The sequence below is a fragment of the Perna viridis genome, chromosome 4 (genome assembly GCF_037379345.1).
Source record: "Perna viridis isolate PV_CMFRI_1.1 ecotype Kerala chromosome 4, ASM3737934v1, whole genome shotgun sequence".
NCBI classification, from domain to species: domain Eukaryota; kingdom Metazoa; phylum Mollusca; class Bivalvia; order Mytilida; family Mytilidae; genus Perna; species Perna viridis.
In genome coordinates, this window is record NC_142448.1 from 15,003,673 (window position 1) to 15,026,278 (window position 22,606).

At 31.8% G+C, this 22,606-nt stretch overlaps 1 protein-coding gene across 2 annotated transcripts in view; it reads right to left on the bottom strand.

The window, feature by feature from the left end:
* The window catches only part of LOC148619021 (prominin-1-A-like), a 68,264-nt gene that overhangs the window by 33,974 nt on the left and 11,684 nt on the right, over positions 1–22,606 (bottom strand). For both annotated transcript variants that reach the window (XM_088578502.1, XM_088578501.1), the window contains exons 3-10: positions 22,031–22,239; positions 14,822–14,957; positions 13,384–13,450; positions 12,849–12,932; positions 9,578–9,756; positions 3,724–3,792; positions 1,583–1,646; positions 980–1,059 (exon numbers count right to left, since the gene is read on the bottom strand). In XM_088578502.1, coding sequence (XP_088434628.1) covers positions 980–1,059; positions 1,583–1,646; positions 3,724–3,792; positions 9,578–9,756; positions 12,849–12,932; positions 13,384–13,450; positions 14,822–14,957; positions 22,031–22,239 — 888 coding nt within the window. The remainder of the gene's footprint in view (positions 1–979; positions 1,060–1,582; positions 1,647–3,723; positions 3,793–9,577; positions 9,757–12,848; positions 12,933–13,383; positions 13,451–14,821; positions 14,958–22,030; positions 22,240–22,606) is intronic.

Here is a 22,606-nt window from a genome sequence, read left to right on the forward strand (position 1 = left end):
GAAAATTCCTGCAAACATTTTAAGATATCTCTTACAGTTTTCAAGTTATAAGGGGTCAAATGCACACCCCAAAAAATTGACTTCTTAATTTTTGGTCTGATTTTGAAGTTAGATTTGTCTTACAGTTTTCAATGAAGGTGTCAAGGGGCTCTCCCAAAAAATAATCTTTTTTATTCATGATCTGATTTCAAAAAGTTCTCTATTTGGATTCCTTATAAAAATCCCTGCCTACATTATTCAATCAGATATTTGAGTTATAAGGTGCCTAAGGGCCCACATCCAAAAAAAATCAACTTTTTTCATTTCTGGCCCGATTTCGTAAATTTTTAATTGAATTTCAAATTTTGTGCTATATTGTGTCCAAACCAGTTGTGTCCATAATGAATTGGAAGTTTCTATATTTAAGTGTGTCAAAAACTATTACTGTGTCCACACCACTTGCCCCAAGCGAACAGAGTTCAACATACTGCAGTCATATCTTGCAGCCCCTTGAAGCTCTTTATTTATTACTATCAAATGAAACAAATGTTTTTCAATGAGAAAGGATCATACACTTTTACTCAAGTCACTGTGCAGAAATAAAAAAAATGTTTGTTTTCAGTCTTTTTTTTTCTGGACAGTAAGGGTCTTCATATTTACTCCAGCCTTACTTTAGTGGTGGTAGGGAACCTTGTGGTACAATGTCACAGAGATACATACATACACATTTACTCATGTTATTTATTGATAACTAGAAATATGTTTGTTTTGGCCACTTTGTGATACCTAATCCAAAATCTGTCTAAGTCATGGCCCTAAAAAAACAATCCTAGCTTGACTTAGGAGACATGGAATCTTGTGGTACAATTTCAAATAGGTCCATACACATGTAGTCAAATTATTGTAAGGAAACCAAATGCGTATGGAAAAATATGAAAATGACAATGACAGTGCCTTAACATAGTATGACCACAAATTTTCTTGCAGTCATTCTACACACCATATCATTAATTGTTGAATTAATCTTTGGAATTTCTTTCAAGATGTCAGCTTGAACACGTTGAGCCTGAGTTTCTGCTTCTAAAATAAAGTTAGATACATATGTAATGAGAGCCTACCACAAAAGAATACCTGGGATACTACTTTAATTCTGAACATGGCAAACAAGTTAAAATGACCATAATTTTTCTGTAAATACTCTGACCAAACTTAAATTCAAATTAGACCTGTATTGTATGATACTCATTAATTATACAAAGTTTGAAAAAAATCCTTCAATATCTTCTAAAGTTATCATCTGGAAACTGTCATTGAACAGACAGACAAGCAACTACAACATTTTTAAAGGGTATCACATAAAACCTCCCCCCTTTGTGTGGTGAGGTATAAAAAGTAAACCACGGTTTCACTTTTATTATTGCTTTTAGTTTTTCTTTTTTATCCATTTGACATATACGAAAAGAATTTCTTATAAATCAGTGTAAATCAAAATTGAAACTTAAAACAAATCAATTTTCTCTAAAACTTAACTGAAAGTCAATTATTCATATTGTATGGCCTTTGTCCATTTCTGCATAGTTTCATGGATTTATTTTCAACTTACCATCAACAGTACTATTGAGTTTACCCTGAATTTCATTTTTCATCCTGTCAAATTCTGCACGAGCCTGAAATCAAAATTATAACGATGAAATTATAATCTAATAAATCAAAGGCTTTAAGGAGAAATTGACACAAAAAATATCATTTTATAAACGTTTATATTTATAAAACTATGATATGTTTAGATACAAGTGTAACAAACATTTTCTCATCAGGTTAGTGCTAAATAATGTTAGAATGACTTATTTGTGTTTTCATGACCACCTAATGCATAAATGAAAGCCAGAAGTAACACTCAATTATCATAAATGGAAATGCTACGTCAATGGTTCTCAATCACCTTAAAAAATTAAAACATCTTTGAAAATAGCTTGTATATATAATGCTGAGTACTACTTTGCACACTATTATTAGGACTTGAACAGGAGGGTACAACTAAAATAGTGACACTCTGTGTATAGTTCATTCTTTGCCACAGGATTATATTCATAATCAAGCCCGACAGACTTAATTATGACCTAGAGATAGCGTGAGCGGTTTCTTTTATCTTTACAGGGTTAGGCGACCTGTGACACAGGTGTATGACTTCAATAATATTTGAAATATAATTGGATTTCTTTGTCTTACAGATTTCGAAATAAATAATATAATGGGTGACCCTAGGTGAGTTCAAGGGAGCTTATCTGGTACGGACGATATTTTTATAGGTCAGTTAAAATATTCAATTTTAGCAATAAATGATTTACAAGACAAGGAAGCTTTAGTACGAAACCCTTATCTGTTATCAAATAAAATTATCAAAAACAAATAAAAAATAAACAGGTTTGTATCATCCTCTGTACTGGCAGGGACTATATATTACACTCCCTGGTACTGGTACACTTGTCAGGAGAAATGTTTTATAAATGGAGGTTCCCAGGAGCCTGAATCACTTACCTGGTTAAATTTTTGCTTTTCAAGGACAATAACTCTAACAAGGAGTTGTCTGACCATTTTGACTCAAAAGAAGACATTAGTATGACTTATCATAAGGATCATTTCATCAGTTGAAAGTTTCATTCTATCTATTATAGTTTTCAAGATATTGGCTGAAAACAGCCAAAAACATAATTTTTTGCCTTTCAACGGCAAAATAACTTTTACATGGAGTCATCTGACAACTTTGATCCCAAAGAGACTTTTGTAGGCCTTACAATAAGGATCATTCAGTAACTGAAAGACATTGGCTAAACCTAACAGTTATGGTGTTATATGCAAAAAATTACTGTCTGACCCTTATGTTCTATTTTTAGTAACAGCGGCCATGTTTTTTAACCAATCAAAAACCAAACGGTCATTTTGTTGAAGATACCCTAAAAAAACTATAAAAAAATTTTTTAAAAAAAGCTAGAAGCCCTGTTTATCATAGGAGCCCCCTCCTCATTTGTCAGTAGTGATTTTTTTTTAAGTAAATTAAATATGTCTGCAAGACACCAATGATGCCCCCACTCGCTAGATTTGCCAAATTAGGAACATTTATTTTTGTATGGAGACATGGTTTGCAGATTCATGGTTTAAATATTTTCACTCTCATTTGTAGAAATCATACAGCAAATGCAACAGCCCCATGCATTTCAACCACTCGATCTATGAATGGAGAACCAATGATCTCACATGGTCACATGGCTAATTAAACCTTGTATGGCTTGGGTCATCGTTGATTTTGATTCAATTAATCTTCAATATAACTTTGTAAATGACTACAAGGAATGTTTTGATTATAAATGTTAAAATTAAAAACAATATATTTTTTGTGTCACGTCTCCTTTGAGGTAGCCTGAATATTTATAACTAATGTAGCATTATTGGTATTTTATTCAGTAGCCATTACTTTATATAAGGACTATTTACTCCAACTAATACTATCATCTTAACTATTAAGATCACTCGCACTAATATAGACAATTAAAAAAATCCATGAAGCATTTATACTTCTCATTTTGAAGATTAAGTTACACTCTATCTATCCACTTCATCTGAATGAAGAAAATGCCATTTTATTATGTTCTTCACTCAAGCAATCAAAATTTATATTGCAGAGGACTTTGCTGAAAACTAATAATGAAAATTACACTATTGATACATGATATTGACCTAACTAACCTTTGCAGCTTCAGTTTCTATACCAGTTGCCTCATCAACTTTAGTTTTAACATTTTCGAGATCATTTAGCTAAAAAAAATTAAAATTAACTTCCTAAATGAATAAATCAAACCTCTGCAAACAATTTGCTCACTAAAAGATATTGTTAGTTACTACAAAACACTGCAGTTGGAATAAACTAGTAATTCAAAAATAAAAAGAAACTATTCCTACTTGTGGAGCTCGGGATGCAGCCATATTTTATCCTGTTTTTGCAGAGTTACCTAATTAAGAGCAGGTGTAATTTCGAAGTCTCTCTAATCGCTGTTCGGATTCAAGTGCAGAAAAAACAGGTAACTCGAATGAAATGGAATCCTCAGCAGACAAACACAACAGTGTTTCTAAAATTTACAGGGTGTTTCATTTTGTTGGTAGGTTACATAAGGATTTTCATTTGTACCCCAGGCAAAGAAAATTTATGGCAGGGTCAGTAGAACAAGAGAGTAATCAAGGTAACCAAGGTTATAGCGGTAATCAAAAGAATGTAATCCAGGGACAAAGACCAGACATGGAAAACAGACATTCACAACAAAGAACATAAAGTAACTAAAATCACACATACAATTTAACAAAAGTAAATGAGCAACTCGGACTCCACTAAAAACTGGGAGCATGGACCAGGTGCACTGGTAGGGTAAGCGTCCTCTGCTTTTCTAGAAACACCCACTGAGTTGCTCATAAAAAGTCAAGTCCGGGGTAGACAAACGAGCAAAACTATGACCCGTTGAATACATCAGTTTTCATTGTGCTGATGGATACACCATAATGATCCATGAGTTCATGATGACGACCATAAAACTTCTGTAGTGATGACTTCAATCTTTTAGCAACATAACCCTGTTCCAGAAGCCTATTTGTTAGAGTTCTAGCGCAATACAAAAAGTCTGCATAGTTTCGGCAAGCTCTGGCATAACGTATGAGTTGTGATATGAACATTCCATACACAGGAGCCGAAGGGATGTTGACACAGATGAAAGGAAAGTTAACAATTCTAAATGAAAAGGCATCACGTTTGTCATAAAGTTTGGTCAATAGTTTTCCTTTACCATCGATTTCTAAGTGTAGGTCAAGATAAGAGGCTGACTTCACAGTGTCTGTAGTATCCTTTATCTCAAGTTCTATTGGGTAGATGCGATGTATCAAATCCCCAAAATTAGGATTGTTTAAAGATAATACGTCATCTATACTGTGGAAACTGAGATTGAAGGATCTAGCCAAACGATATTCTTTCTTTCTGATCAGATCAGCTATAAAGTCTGAAAGACCGTTTGTTGAAAAACACGTCCACCACACTGGACAAATATGTTGTCGATTAAAAATTCAAGCATTTTGTAAACATCTTCCTCTATATATTTGGAAGATGATTTGGAATTATTTCTTACAAAGTATGAGGAATCTCTACCAAGAACTATATATTTGTATCTAGGTGTACCATCTGTTTTGGAAAAACAACGATGTATAATGTTTTTAAGTCGGGATTTTAACTGAGTATGGGGAATAGAAGTATACAGTGTTGAAAAATCATAGGTTTTAATGCTATAATATTCAGATAATAGTCTTGAACTGATTGTCTCCAAAAGATCTTTCAAATTTTTCAGGATCCACACTGAATTAATACCACTACTGGAGTAACAAGTGTTGTGGTAGGACTGTAGACCCTCTTTGACAGTTGTGAGTATAGAAGTTAAAAAAGTTTTGAAAGAGGTTTGGTGGTACATTTTGCAGATCCAGCTATGAAACGTTTTTTGTATGGATTCTTGTGAAGTTTAGGAATCCAGTACATAGACGGTAAATCACAATCATCGTCCTTGGTAGAGAGACCAAAAGAGGATAGTACAGATTTATGGTTTTCCACAATCTCTTCTTTGGAAAGAGTGGTAGCAGTGTAGGTCTTATCACTGCTATTATTTTCTAAATCTACCTCTGATAATAAACATTGGATATAAAAAGTTTTGCAGACAAAAACAATGTTGTTTTGGGCTTTGTCTGCTGGTACGACAACATACTTGTCATGTATAGTAGACAATGTTTTTGCTACATCGGGATCTTTGAAAACTGATGTAGCCTTGGCACTCATCGACCTACTTAAAACCTTCATTCCTTTAAAAATTAAAGACCTCACGGCCTTTAACCACTCTGACAGAGAATCAATGTCTTCACCTATTCTACTCTAACTTATGTTACTTGTTATTTATAATTATTGAAACTAAGACGTGCTCATGAAGTACACTGTACTACATTTTTGTAAAGTTTGTTATGTTTTATTAAAGATAAATTTGAATTATTTTACAGAAAGAAGTGTTTATTTTTTCTTAATTAAGACAGCTGATAGAGATACTTTAAGGAAAACATTTCAGAACATTAAAATATAATATATATATTTATTGTATCAACTTTTTATAATGTAGGACAGAAAATATAATGTTACAAAAATACTGTTTGCAAAATTTGAATCAACCAGTACCGACTAGGTGGCTTAAAAACCAGTTAAAACCTGGGACAATAACCACCCAATCTCTATTTTTGCCTGATTTTGCACACAATTATATGTACATGTAAGAATATTTCTCATCAAGAGGAGTTTCTGTACTTCCATATGATGTGGCTAAAATACATGTATATTTTCATGCATTTACATATTGTAACATATTGCAATTATCAAAGGCACTGTTACCATTTTTTCCTTGATTTCTTTTCAGTGGTAATCTCTTTTAAAGTTTCACTAGATGTAGCGAGAAGAAAGCAAAAGCAAAATGGACTAATTTTGTGCTGGGACACTACAACAATGTGGCAATGTAAACAAAAGATGGCCATTTCCTATTTCTTTTCAAAGCGTTTTGGAAGTATCTGAAGGAATAAATATTGTTTGGAAATTTAATATGTTCTTTTATAAGGTAAATTAGCTTCTTAATGTTGAAAACATTATGTGATTGTGCAATTATTCAACTTTGCATTCATAAATAGCCACATGCTTTTGGCCAGGGTTGAGTGAATTTTTACCATTGTCAGTTTTGATTGGTTCAGTTTGTGGCCAGGTGAAGTGACTGATAAAGAATTTTGTCGGCAATGTCATAATTTTTACTGGCTTCAGACACCTGTGCGGTCACGCTTGTCAACTGACCATAGCATGTTTATTGCTATCGGTTCAAAAGCTAATTACCTTGTAGGATGCCGTAAATGACATCAGGGCACACATGTCTCCTGTCGTAATTGATTTTTAATCCTCAAATTCAACTTAATAGCACAGCACTGGTAGCAAGATAGCACAGTACCGATCTTGATAGCGCACCACTCAATCTCGATTTAAGGGTCTGGGGAGAACACTGAAGCCATATAGCCCTATTTCTTATGAAAATGACTCAGTCTAACTATCACCAATTTCTGTAATATTTCATGAAAATCAAAATCCTTTAACCCTGCACAACTTCATCATGTGTAGAAACATCCTGTAAAATATTTTGGATATTGTTCAAAAAGTGTACGAGGAGATACCTAAACGAGCCATGATCCATATATTTCTGAGTAAAATGACAAAGTGTAACTATCGTCAATTTCCATAATATTTCACAAAAATCAAAATCCTTTGGCCTTGGACACCTTAATCACGTGAAAAAATATCCTGTAAAATATTTAAGATGTAGTTCAAAAAGTGTAGGAGGAGATACCTAAACAAGCCATGATCCATATATTTCTGAGTAAAATGACCAAGAGTAACTATCACCAATTTTCATAATATTTCATGAAAATTAAAATCCTTTGGCCCTGCATACCTTCTTTATGTGTAGAAATTTCCAGTAAAATATATTAGATAAAGTTCAAAAACTGTACAAGGGGAAAGCCAGACAAGCCATGATCATGTGTAATCTAGACACACGGACAAATAGGGGTAAATTAATATGCCTACCCCCCCCCCCCCAACTGTTTGTTGTGGGGCATAAAAACAACTTAAGCCTGCACACTCACAATAATTCATGCATCCATTATACATTCTTTAGAAAAGGAATACTAGAAAAGAACACCTACATAACAGGTTTCTCTAGCAAAAAAATAGAAAAAGGTAATGCAATCTGACCTAGGACAGATTAACAGGCTGTCAGGCCACCAAAGGATTTTCAATACTGTTAAAGCAGAAATTTACATTGGGGATTTAATTTCGTTTATTCGGTGGATAGAGCAAATCAGTGAAAATAAATGCCAATAAAATTATATCTCAACATAATTCTGAATTAAAATTCATTCATACTTAATCAAACATATACCAGTACACATAAAATCAATAATTCCAATTTTCTTGAAATTGTGTATTCTGGCTATTCTAACAATTTAAAATTTCATATTCTGGTTATTCCAACATGGAAAGAACAATAGATATTTTTATGGATTCGATTTGGATCAAAATCTTGCATAAGGGATGCACAATGGAAACATGTAATAAAGATTCTGTGAAAGTGTCATTCAATTCAATTCTGTGGTGTAGGAGGAGTAACGGACAAGAGATGGGTCCTCTGTTTAGGAATTAGAATATTACCCTCTAGAGAAAGAACCATAAGATCAGTGTAGTAAAGTATGCAGATGTAGCTTTACATCTAATACATATTGACCAAGGTGTTTTGAATTTGACATTAAAATCTCACATTATATCTTATGCTGAATATTAATATGATGATGATAATGTACTTTTTGCTTTTTGACATATTACTTGAAGTTTTCAGTGAAGTGCTTTCTAAGCTGCTTTACAAGTTTGTTTGTGTTCAATTGATGGACATGCATGTATTAATTAAGTATATATTTAAAACAAATGTGATTTTTTTCTTTAAAAAGAGAGGATCACCTGTACTTCCTTCATACCAATTAAAAATGTTGTTACAGTATAAACAAAGTCCATCCCTAGTTAACACAAGAATTATGGCTACTCCAACATAAATTTCTTATATTTTATCTGTAAAATCCAAAATGTTGGAATAGCCAGAATAAAACTTAAATACATGCCACCATAATTTACTTCAACTATGAGTGCAGTAGAGCGTGTAACTAGAATAACTGTGAGCAAGCTCACTAAGAGAATACCCTTCCTTCAGATGGATTTCAATGTGAATCACTTGTTGAATTATCTCCCTTTAGACTCATCAAACAGAAATCATATTCCTTCATGCACATCTACATCTAATACTCAACCTTCCCATGAAATTTCTCAATCTAATTCTTATTTAAAATTAAACCTTTTAACTATTCAATTAAACCACTGCATGTAGGACCTATCAATCCCTATTCTCAATGCCACTTCCTGCATAAAATAAGTTATCAGAATGCTCAGTTTCCCTATCAAATAATGCTTTTACAATCATGAAAGCTTCAAGTAGACTGACTGATCAAAATGTGGAATGGAGTGTTGTTAGATCCAACAAGCAGTGACTGAATGGATTATTTAGTTGGTCTAATTATGTGTGGTATAACTAGATAAAATATTCCCTTGCAGCAGGAGTCAACCCCTTCAACAACAGGATATACCCGGGATATATTATGAACTAATATCTTAGCCTGATAGCTCTCAGATTTGAACCTTGATTGATTTAATGTTTTGCACAGCATTAGTATCAGACACAATGATCATTGAAAAATTGGAACAAAAATTTCATTTCTAAGCCATTTAGGTATACTCATATAACACTTCTCAGCTCAACATTGGCAACATGCTTCCACATAAAACAGTAATGCCTGCAACACCAAGCAGAAAACAGGCTTTAGTCAATAACATAGTTCTTTTTCAGGGTTAATAGTTATTATCATTTATCTTTACATTTTACAAAATACTTACTCCGGAAAAATCTAATGTTAAAGACAAGACACTCAAATCTGGACAACTTGTGCCATTACAAATCTTTTCCAAATTGTTTTTTACTTGACTAAGTGCAATTTTTGTGCTATTTTGCAACCTCTTCAGTCTATCTACTTCTTCTTGAACATCTTTTAAACTTTCTGCTGATGTATTAGCATCTGCGAAGAGAAGTACAAAAATAATCACCAAATCAAATATAATTAAATACATCACCAGTAAAAAACAACCAGAAATAAACTTCTTCCATGATACATATATGTATAAAACTCTTATGTCTCCTTTGCTATACTCTTAAGTTAAGAAATCTCCTTACCTCCGATCCACATATTAACTTTCACCTAACTATTAAATGAACTTGAGTTTGGACAAATAGCTACACTCAGTTCTTATTTGTTGATGAATAATTGAAGATATAGTCCATTAAAAAATGTCATAAATTGCACAGGTTTAATCAGCTGTTAAACACATATTAGGCTCTGAAAAGTTACTAAATTTTCAAACTTTTAATACAAAATTAAAGCAACTTGGTAAGCACCTTCACAATACCCCACAGGCCCACATTTACAATTTCTGTTTTCAGAAAAGTCCAGTTAAAATACTAAAAAAAAAGGATCCTCTTGACAAACTTTTAAGAAAATCAATCCCATTCAAGCCTTAAGTGCTACTCAACATTAACTAATGATTGAAGGATATCAGTTAAAAAAATATAGGCACCATCCTGATGACAAGCCTAAATAATTAATTCTTAAGTCCCCCTCCCAAGAAGTGGTTCCCATATACTGTAAACATAATTATTTTTGTGGTTGCTCTTTTTCTCTGATTCTGCCATGTGTACATATTTGCAGGTATCAATTTAGGCAGTTTCAAAAAATGATGAGCATCATATAGTCTTAAAAATCATTTTTGCAGGTGCTATTTTTCACATTTTTTGTCAAACAATAAAATTGCAAAAGTTAATGTATTTTAAGTACTAATTTCTGTGAAAATTAATCCCATGAAAGCTTCTTCTCAAAGCTGGTAATGTAATTAATTACACAATGTAATTGATTTGGTGTTGTATAGCTACTAACTAATCATCAAAGTATGAAAGAAATCAATAATAAAAAGATGGAGGTGTCATCCACTAATATATGCACAGACAAACAAACAGACAAGTCAATAAAATGCTTAGTGGAACACAGCTAGATATGCCCACAGAGTTTAAACCCTGAACGGATGGGGCAAATATGGACACAAAGTTTAAACTTGATACAGCTCTGAATTTTGACTGTGATTAAATGTATAGCACAAGATAATATTTTGACCAGAATAAAAGCAATCAAATAACTTAAATACTTGTAACAAGACTTTAAAAGATAACATGAACAGAACAAAGTGCTTTCTATAAATCAAAGAATTTTGTTTCTGAATCTGTAGGTATGATAATTAAAAATCATAAGAAATAGACAATTAACAATGACAAGACATTTACTGGAAACAATTTTGACTTTAAGATCAAAACAGGAAAGTGGCCCATATTTTTATGAATCAAGTCCCATAACTCAAAAAAGTAAAATCAAAAATGTATAAAAATTAAAAGGGAGCTTATAATAACAGAAATTAAGTATGCAAAGTTGCAAGAAAATCACTCGAAAAATTTTCAGGTTATTATAAAATTACGGGAACCCCCCTTTTTATGAATATAGACCCATAAGGCATAACAAAAAAATGAAAAAATCAGAAATAGAAAGGGAGCTCTAATCAATCAAAATCAGAAAAAATGCACCAAAGTTTCATGAAAATAGGTGCAACAGCTATTGACTTGTAGTCTGAAAACTGTGAAATTTGTCCCAGAATTCTTCAACTATACAATCACAAATTTTCAAAACTTTAAAGTCAGCTTCCATCAGTCACTTAAGTTTCCATCAGTCACTTAAGTTTAAAGTCAGCTTCCATCAGTCACTTAAGTTTAAATGTAATTGCTGCATGGATTTTTGAGTTATAGTCCAAACACAGAAAATCACCCCATATTGGTCCAAATAAAGTCCCATAACTTGGAAATTTATAAAAAAAAAAAAAACAAAACAAAACAAAACAAAACAAAACAAAAGGGAACTCACATCAATCAAAAGAAATTTTTCATCAAAGTTTCACAAAAAATAATGGCAGCATTTTTGAGTAATCGTGTGAAGTGTGAACGATGGATTGACGAACTCTGGAATACCATTATATGTCCCATCTTAAAAGAAAGGCATATAAAAACACTGCACAGTTGCAACTTTCTGTGTGGAGTATAGTAACCAAAGTTTGTGTCATTGGACAAGGCTATTATACCATCAGAATAAATTAATAACCATTCTGGGGAAAGAACAGGCACATTTTAAAATTGACTGATACTATTGCATTGTTGTAAAATGTAAATAAAATATGGGGTACACCAACCATTCAAAATTGTATTTTTTTTTTTTTTGTTAAAACAAGACAGATAGATATTATCTAAATGAGATTAACATGGAGTTAATTATGAAATAAATGACAAGTGAAAGAAAAAATTGAAATAAGATGTATTTTGGTGATTTGACTGATATTTGAACTAGCATATTAAATTGATACACTGAAAAAATTGTTACAAATGTTTGTATCTATGCAACCTTATACAGATGTCTACAAGATATTAAGTAGCACTCCACTTAAGAATCATGCAAAATGTGATACATGGTTGGAAAGCCTACACATTTTTATTTTTGATATCTTGTTTAAAATGCTTTAGTAAACAGAAATTAATATTTGGTTTTTCATGTAACCCATGCTCATAGGAGATAAAAATTGTATAGAATGCACTGTAGAATTCAAAAGTAAGGGAGATAACTCTGTAAATGACACTCAAATTTAATACAATCTATTGGATTTTCAATGTAGATTATCTCCTAAGAGCAGGCAGATTTGAATGAATAATAACACATTTCATAATATAGACCCATAAAACAACTTAATTACAAAAATAAAAATATGTAGCCTTTTTTGGGGTGTATCACATTTTTCAGATTTTGCATGATTCTTACAAAGACAGCTACTTAATTACTATATTTTAGAGTTATTGTATTTATAATGGTGAATATTGTCCCGAGCAGATATTATATTGCACAAGCTTGTGAGTGCATTAATCTACACTGTGCTTTGCTTCTGCTTCAGGTAAAATTCACCAATATAAATACCATAACTCTATAATACCAAGACTGGTGCTTCTGTCATTTTAATTTATACTACATACATCTTCCAATACTATCTACTTGATCTAACAAAGATGCAGCATTAATAGTATCCTGTATATTTGTCACTATATTCGCTGAGGCATCTAGAAAAAAAAAAAGATTGATGATTTCAGTAGCTGTACTAACATGGTATTTTATAGACTACCAACTATAAGTCAACATTAATTTCTCTTGTCATACAAAACCCCTCAATTATACCACAGAATATAATATGAAAGAAAATAAGGTTCATACCTGCAATTTTAATATCCTATTTCTGTAGAATTCATAGCTTTTAGCAAACCAACTTTAGACGGAAGTTATTCACGCTCCTTTATTTGAATTACTGTAAATAATATACTTGTATCATAATGCATGTTTTTTTTTATTTGTTGTTGTTGTTTTATAACTATCTTTGATAACAAGAAGACAAGGATTACAATAGACCATTCAAGTCATTTGCCTTTTGTTTAAAATAGAAAGAAACAAGTCTTAGAAATCTTTTTAATTTACAAACCTTCTATAGCTTGATGGAATGAGACTATATGTACATACCTACGATAATTTTTATTAATGCTGCTACTGTTGAATTTACTGTTTTAATTGATTCTGTAACAATATCCTACAAATAGAAAAAAATATTTTTCCTTACAACAGGAAGCCTACATATTATGAATCCAATTAAAAAAAATCTTTCGAACAGCAAATAAACAAAGAAAAAATGAAAGCTCAAAACTACAACATACCCTTCAATGCAAATGTTCACATTATTCTATTGTTCAATGATCTTTCTTTATGCTTCATTATTGTCAGTGATTGATACAACTGAACAGAGGTCTGACTATGAACATTTGGGACAATTATGAACACAACATTCAAGCTTGATACAGCTCTTAATTTGTACTTCAATGTTAGACACAGCATATGTTTCTGACACAGAATGTAAGTGATCAAATAACTTTTAAACAGCTGAAAAAGACCCCTTCATTCTAATTTTATGGACATGCTCAGTCAGTTCTTCCAATATGTAAATGCGACACTTTCCCTGAAAATTCTGATGATGTAAATTGTTCAATAAATTTTTTATGGGAAATTGTTGCATTTACCTTGCTCAAGTACTGACGGGGCATGCCCAGAAAAAAACATGAAATTGCACGCACATGCCTCCAATCATACAGACAGTTGATATGTGAGAGCAACCAAAATCACTTACAGCATATGCCCCATCTATATAAAGCCACATGCCTAATTTGAAATCAGTCTATCTATTGGGAGCCAAGATTTTTAGACGAAAATTTTTTCCATCATTCTATAGAGTGAACAATTTTCAACAAAGTCCTACACAAACAGAAAGGTGATATCAGAGAGCACTCAAATCACTTACAATTTATACCCTATCTATATGAAACCACACATCAAATTTTAAATTGATCCATTTATTGGGAGCCGAGATAATTGTGACAAAAATTTGAACAGAATTACAGACGGACAATGTGACTCCAATATTCAACCAACTTGTTGAGTTCGGGTATAATAGCTTGAAATCATTTACTTATAATATACATGCCATGAATAATGTATGGCTAATTATTCAAAGTCTAAATTCATGGTAATACCTGGCAAGATTCGGCAAAAAGCAAAAGTAATGAAATACATACATATTCAAGACCATTTTTTTTTTTTTTTTTTTTTTTTTTTTTTTGACCATTTTGAGGCTATATAGCCCTTACTTCTTTGTATCAACTTGTAATCCGGATCCGCAATCAAAATGCTAAATGGTAAGATTTTTCATACAGTTAGTTATTCAAAATTCTAAAAAAAAAAGATAGACATTAAATTAAACCCTAATGAAAATGGTTATGAGATAGACAATATATAACAAAATAGGTTATTAATGTCAATGAGACACTGCAACTCACAATGGTATTTAAATAGCTATACTATCAAAAGACATTAATACCATAATCTGTCCAAAGAATACATAAATACTTACACCTGCTGTTACAGAAGCAAAGCCAACAAGACTATCCAGGGATGTTTTCATTTGTCCAACTGGTCCCTGTTCATTTACATTATCTAACTTGGAATGTAGGATTTCATTTGATATCACAGCAAAAATAGCACCAACTCTGAAAACATTACCAGTATTTATGACAATATATCACAAAGAAAATTTTGGGGTTGGTAAAGAGTATTGTTTTCCCTTTTATGAAGGACTATTATGATTGACAAGATCTCTTCTATAGAATGAGTTTAAACAGTTTGGGTTCTGACACCAGACCTTACTGAAGATCTGTCATTCCTCCCTTAACTGTAAGAGATTTTATTTTTTTTCACATGTAATGAGCAACAGAATGAGTAAAAAACAATATATATCTCTAAAAAATGAAAGAAATGTAAATTTCGATAAAGATTGGTGGAAAAAATTGTTTAGTAAAACACTGCAATTCACAAGCAATTTGCCTATAGTCAGTCATGGAGAAAAATAATAACATTTCACATCAGTGTAATTATGACAAAGCAATGCTAAAGCATACAATTGTAAAATTGCCTGATGTTGTTGTTAACATTGTCTATGACATTCTGCTATTGTCTCACAAAATGGAAATTTTTTAAAGAAAGACATGCATGTTTGATTTTGCTACAATAAACTCATTATTTCATTAGAGAGTTTTATAGAAAGGTCAGAGACAACAACAATAAACACATAGTGATGGCAACAGCTCTCACTGACCTTTGGTCCAGTTGAGCTAAGGAAAGGACACTGCTATATAACAAGAGGCTCCCAGGAGCCTGAATTGCCCACCTGGTTGAATTTTGCCTTTCAAAGGCAATAAATTTAACAAGAAGTTGTCCAACAATTTTGACTCAAGAAGTCTTTGGTAGAGCTTATCATAAGGATCATTTCAACAATTGAAAGTTTCTTTTAATCTATTATAGTTTTCAAGATATTGACTGAAAACTGTTAAAAAAAGTCATTTTCCCCCTTTCAAGGGCAATAACTCTAACAAGGAGTTATCTGACAACTTTATCACTGAAGGCTTTTGTAGTCCTAATAATAAGGATCATTTCGGCTATTGAAAGAATTTACCTAAACCTAAAAGTTTTGGAGATATATACGAAAAACTACTGTCTGACCAATATGTGCAATTTTTAGTAACGACAGCCATGTTTTTTGACAAATCAAAAATCCGCACATCAGTCCTATGCAGAATACCTCAAAGAACATTCATACCAAGTTTGCTTTTAATTGGTGAAGTAGTATCAGAGGAGAAGATTTTTTAAAAGAAATAACATTAAAAATAGCAAAAATCATTGAACAGGGGCAATAACTCCAACATGGCTTAACAGAATAAAACCAAAATTTGACAAGAAATAGATCTCATCATGCTAAACACTAACTTGTATCAGAATTTAGCTAAACCTAATGATTTTGGAGATATATGCAAAAATCTGCTGTCTGACCCCTATGTTCTATTTTTTGTAACGGCGACCATGTTTTTCGATGAATCAAAAATCCCCACATCAGTTCTATGCAGGCTATCCCAAGAACATTCATTTCAAGTTTAGTTTCTATTGGTCAAGTAGTGTCAGAGGAGGAGATTTTTGAAAGAAACAACATTAAAAATAGCAAAAATCATTGAAAAAGGACAATAACTCCAACATGGCTTAATGGATTAAAACCAAAATTTGACCAGAGACAGATCTCATCCTGCTGAACACTTTTATCATGTCAAAATTTAGAAAACACTAACAGATTGGAGATATATGTGAAAAACTACTGTCTGACCCCTATGTTCTGTTTTTAGTAACGGCAGCCACGTTTTTCGACAAATCAAAAATCCCAACCCCAGTTCTATGCAGGATACCCTAAGTAACATTTATACCAAGTTTGGTTCTAATCAGTCAAGTAGTTTCAGAGGAAAAGAGTTTTGTATAATTGTTAACGACGAGGACGGAGACGACGATGGAGATGAGGACGGAGACGACGGATGCCGAGTGACGGCAATAGCTCACATGGCCTTTGGCCAGGTGAGCTAAAAATGAAGATCATTGATACAACTTCATACCATTGTTAATGTTACATGTTGACAAATATCAAAGTATCAATCCAATATTAATTGGTAAATTTGTACCAACTGTCACCAGAATATATATACATAGATCAATATTCATTACATCAGCACAATGTTTGATGTTAAGGTAGATTTTGACAACATAAAATTGAATTGTATATGACATTGCTGTACTTTGTTTCATATAAATCATTGTTAATCTATATAGCTTCTAAAATATTTCTAAACTTCCAATACAAATATCAATAAAACTTTTATTGAAATGTCAATTTTGATAAGGATTGTACATGTACATGCATAACTTTTTATGAGTTTTTTCTCAGTTATCATGACTGAGACTAACACAAATATTTTTGTTTTTCCAAGTACCAGTACACAACTTCCACAACTTTGGAGTACTGGGTTATAATGTGATTTTGTGTATATCATAGCTGTATGAGATTAAAGTTTGTATCAAAACATACTGGTTCCTGGCATGACAAGAGATTTTTTCCTGTTGAACATGCTGTCAGTAATGTTTCTAGTTTCTGAGACTTTTTACAAATTGATGTAATATTTTGGTTTTTCTAGTGGAAGAAAATATGCTTTGATAACACTTTTATAGATAATAATTTACACAATGAGTTATCTTTTTTGGAAACTTCATCAGTTGATATAATGTAGTGTAGACTGAAATGTAATCAAAGCTGGAATAAATTCAACAGTACATAATTAGAAATACTGTCAAAGTAAAAATCAGGCAGATCCAACTGAATTAGCAACATATTTTTAATGTTTGGGGCAGAAACTTTTATTGCTGAAGTAAATCAAATGTATCTAAGAACATTTCCAATATAATTTTAAGTGCCAGTCCAGGATGGTTTGCAAGATTTCAGCACTTAAAGATTGCTTGAAATACACTTAAGTATTGTCCATTCATTCGTATTTCCAGCATAAACAGCAAAAAAAAATTCACTTTACAGCATGCATGCAATCACAGCACTATCATACCCATCTAGAGTGTTTACTAGGTATGTTCAAACAAAAGTTCTGCCATTTTTTTAACTTTTTTTATTGTGCATCATATGTACTTAAATCAATAGAGAACTTCCAGTTTATTACATACAGGCATATACATTAGGTTTTTCACCATATATTATGGAACACCTAAACTGTCTGATGAGGTTCACATTTGTTTACGTGTTGTCAATTTTATATTACTTGCTGTGGTTTTATAATTACATGTGGTCATTTTGTATTTACGTTATGTAGAAACATCTTTACATTATGTCATTTTGTCTCTACGTTCTGCCATTTCGTCTTTACGTTCTGTAATTTTGTCTTTACGTTCTGTTGTTTTATGATTATGTTATGTCAACATATATTTACGTTATGTGGATTTATCTTTACGTGCAGTGGTTTTCTTATACCACGAGGTTGTTTCATCTTTACGTTATGTCGATCTCTAAATACTTTACGTGCATTTTCTTTTCTTTACGTGTAGTGATTTCTTCTTTACGTGATGTGGTTTCTTCTTTACGTAATGTGGACAAAAATTTCATGATGAAATGTGACCCCGGAACTTTTTGATCGTGTAAACTTCAAATCAGTCCGTAAAAGGCAAAATAGACGTCACAACTCCGATTAGAAAAATGCTGAACGAAATACACTTGGGTAGTCTATCCAGTCACCCTAGAGTATTTATTCTATAGTAAAAAAAAATTCATTATTTGTTCTTTACGTTCAATATTATCACAATTGATACACCTGGGACTCTGTTGATGACTTGTGTCGATTTTCATAGTCAGAATATATATTTTTTTAATTCCAAGAAACATGGGAATTTCGACTTCCGCGAAAATTTGCATAAATTCGACTGCACAAGTTATTGCGTGACTAAATTTAATTTTCTACATTAATAAACCACCAAAACTAATTTTTAAGAAAGAATTTTTTTTTTAAAATGTTAAAAATATTACCCCTACCCCTAGAAAACTGGTCTCAGTATCAAACATTATTCTCATTCACACCATACTGACCACTGTGAAACTCATATTTTAGGTATTCATAATTTAAAAGATAATTATTTACCAAAAATATCTGCACAATTCAGGCGAGTGAATTTTTATAGGGTTACAATTACTATAAAATCATTAAAATTGGAATTTACAGAATTTCACAATTTCTTCTATATCACCCGTTATTATCTTTTTTTTTCAGAATATCGTAGTTTAAACAAGCTTTTGTGGGATACAGTAGATTCGTATAGTGTCTAAGCTTTCAAATCGGCCAGGTAATTAATATTTGAACTTTTCCAAGTAAAGTTGGTGCAAAAATTACCACCCCTACCCATGTAAAAATACCTCAACATGAACCAAAATGTTAATTTTAACATATAAACGGCATACACTGGGCATGTTGCGGGCAATTGCTTTCATTATCGATGCATCCAACATATTTGCTTATTTCAAATATTCTATATTTTGTATATTAGAATACAACTATGTAGTGTAGTAGCTTTGTAATGAGCCCAAGATATATAAGTACTTGAACTTTTCCAAGTCAAGTTAGTGCAAAAATTGCCCCTACCCATGATAAAAATACCTTAATACGACCCATCGCCTATGCTTATTAGAAAGCTAAGATGCTAAATAAATATGTTTAGATATTCAAAGGCATGTTTGAAGTACGAAAAGTTGCACATAACAGGTTTTAAAATGAAAGAAAATATGAAATTAAAAAAAATCCCCTCTTTACTATGAAAAACACAATATTTTCACATTGAAACTGGAAACAATATGCCCCTGAAATGAGTAGATATGTTGAATATGTCGATAATTAAAACACTAGTACCCAGCATGTCTTTTTAACATAGATTATATGCTAAATATAACATTTTGGTTCATGTTGAGGTATTTTTTTTTCATGGGTAGGGAGTACTTCTTGCACTAACTTGACTTGGAAAATGTCAAATATTTATAACTTGGGCTCACAAGAAAGCTACTAAACTATATAGTAGTATTTATTTACAAAAGATTTTTTGAAGTACGGTATTTAAACAAAAAATATGCCAATTAAAAGTGAAATGGAAGAGAAATGAAATTCCAAAAATCCCTTTTTTACGAAAACACATTATTGTCGCCTTGAAACTAAAATAATACGTTTATGAAATGAGCAGTGATGTTGGATATATCAATGATGAAAACAATAGCACCCAGCACGCCTATTGTACACCGCTAATAAACAAAGTTTAAAACTAACATTTTGGTTCGTGGGTATTTTTTCATGGGTAGGGGTGGTAATTTCTCACCTTATTTGACTTGGAAAAGTGAAATTATGAATTACTTGGGCTCATTTGAAAGCTTAGGCACTATATACATGCACTGTATCACACAAACACTTGTTTAAACTACGGTATTCTGAAGAAAGATAATAACGGGTGATAAAGAAATTCTGTAAATTCACCATTTCTTGATTTTATAGTAAATGCAACCCTATAAAGAAATTCAAACAACTGAGTTGATCAGATATGTTGAGTAAATCATTATCTTATTTATGAGTGCCTAAAATATGAGTTTCACCGTGTCGGTATGCTGTGAATGAGAATTATGTTATATACTGAGACCAGTTTTCTAGGGGTAGGGGTAATATTTTTAACATTTTTTAAAAATTCTTTCTTAAAAAATAGTTTCGGTGGTTTATTAATGTAGAAAATTAAATTTAGTCACGCAATAACTTGTACAGTCAAATTTATGAAATTCCCATGTTTCTTGGAATTAAAAAAATATATATTCTGACTACGAAAATCGACACAAGTCATCAACAGAGTCCCAGGTGTATCAATTGTGATAATATTGAACGTAAAGAACAAGTAATGAATTTTTTTTTACTATAGAATAAATACTCTAGGGTGACTGGATAGACTACCCAAGTGTATTTCGTTCAGCATTTTTCTAATCAGCGTTGTGACGTCTATTTTGCCTTTTACGGACTGATTTGAAGTTTACACGATCAAAAAGTTCCGGGGTCACATTTCATCATGAAATTTTTGTCCACATCACGTAAAGAAAAGAAAATGCACGTAAAGTATTTAGAGATCGACATAACGTAAAGATGAAAACCACTGCACGTAAAGATAAATCCACATAATGTATATATATGTTGACATAAACGTAATCATAAAATGACAGAACGTAAAGACAAAATTACAGAATGTAAAGACGAAATGGCAGAGCATAAAGACAAAATGACATAATGTAAAGATGTTCCTACATAACGTAAATACGAAATGGCTACATGTAATTATAAAACCACAGCAAGTTTAGGCGTTCCATAATATATGACCCAAGACCAATTGACCATGTGTTCAATGTCAACAGAGTATTACAGTACGATCACATAACTTCAATTATCTCTATAAACATGTCTTTTTACCTGGTTATCAATATAATGTATTACCTTTTTTTTAAAACATAATATGCAGCAGGTGAAATAACAGTGGATTTCATGACAGATTTTAAAAAGATATGTGTGTGGTTTAATTGATCAAAGTTCAGGTGTATCAGTTGTGCATGTTCTGTTTGAATTTTGGATAAAAAGAAATTTGGAAAAAGAAATTCAACCCAATCGATATCTTAATAAATCACTTTAAATTCAAATGCCTCACACTCTACCATCTTTTATCAAAGTAACTTGCTTTCAATATAAGATTTATTGAGTGAGGGCACCTTAGAGAAACATGAGAAATAAATCTACATAGCTTGTAATGGATCATGCGTTGTATGGAAATTTTGTTCTAGTTTCGCAATGCCCTTTATTGTCAGATATTGTATTCTGAACAGATGTTGTCAAAAATTTTTTCTAAATTATCAAGAAAAACTGAGATATATTTCTCCTACAGATAAATTTTACAAAAGAAAAGAATTCTAATCTCTTAAACAAGTAAGAACAGACCCGTACACATAGGGGTACAGTCTTGCAAACCAACAAGCAATATTAAACTCATTGTTTTGATTACACTGTGACTACTAAATTCAATATTTTGTGTGAACTACTAAGTTTGTAACCACTTTGTAAAATCCTGTGTACCATCCCTCCAATATAACATATAATTCATTAAGTTCTGTCTTAACCAATTTCATACTTACAACAATAAAACAGCTAACAAAAACAAAATAGAACCATATGTAAATCGCTGACATTTGGCAGTCTTTGGATCTGTCCTGGAGGACGCCTTTCCACATTTCTTACAGCAACAAAAACAACAACAATTGATGCATGCAGCCAAAGGCATACACAATATAAAGATGAAACCAATCACCACACATGCAGTAAAACCACCAAACACTGCAACTAACTGAAATGATAAAGCAATAAAATCATTGCAAAACAAATCAATATTTAATTATCAGTTTCAAGTAAATAATAAACATAATGACAACACCATTACACAGGAAAAGATGTAACATATATCTTTATATATATGTTTATATATATGACTGATAATAAATAATTTTGTGCAAATAAAAACACAAAAAAATAGACCTGTAGAAAACATTATTACTATCCATCTGATTTTTGTTTACATATTTTCCAGGAATGAATGTGATAGTCCTCATGTTTCCTAAATGTTTTTCATGCTGGTCCATAACATGTATCATATATATCGCAATTTTTCCATGGTAGACTTAAGCTTAATACTGTGTAAATTTTTTACATTTGAA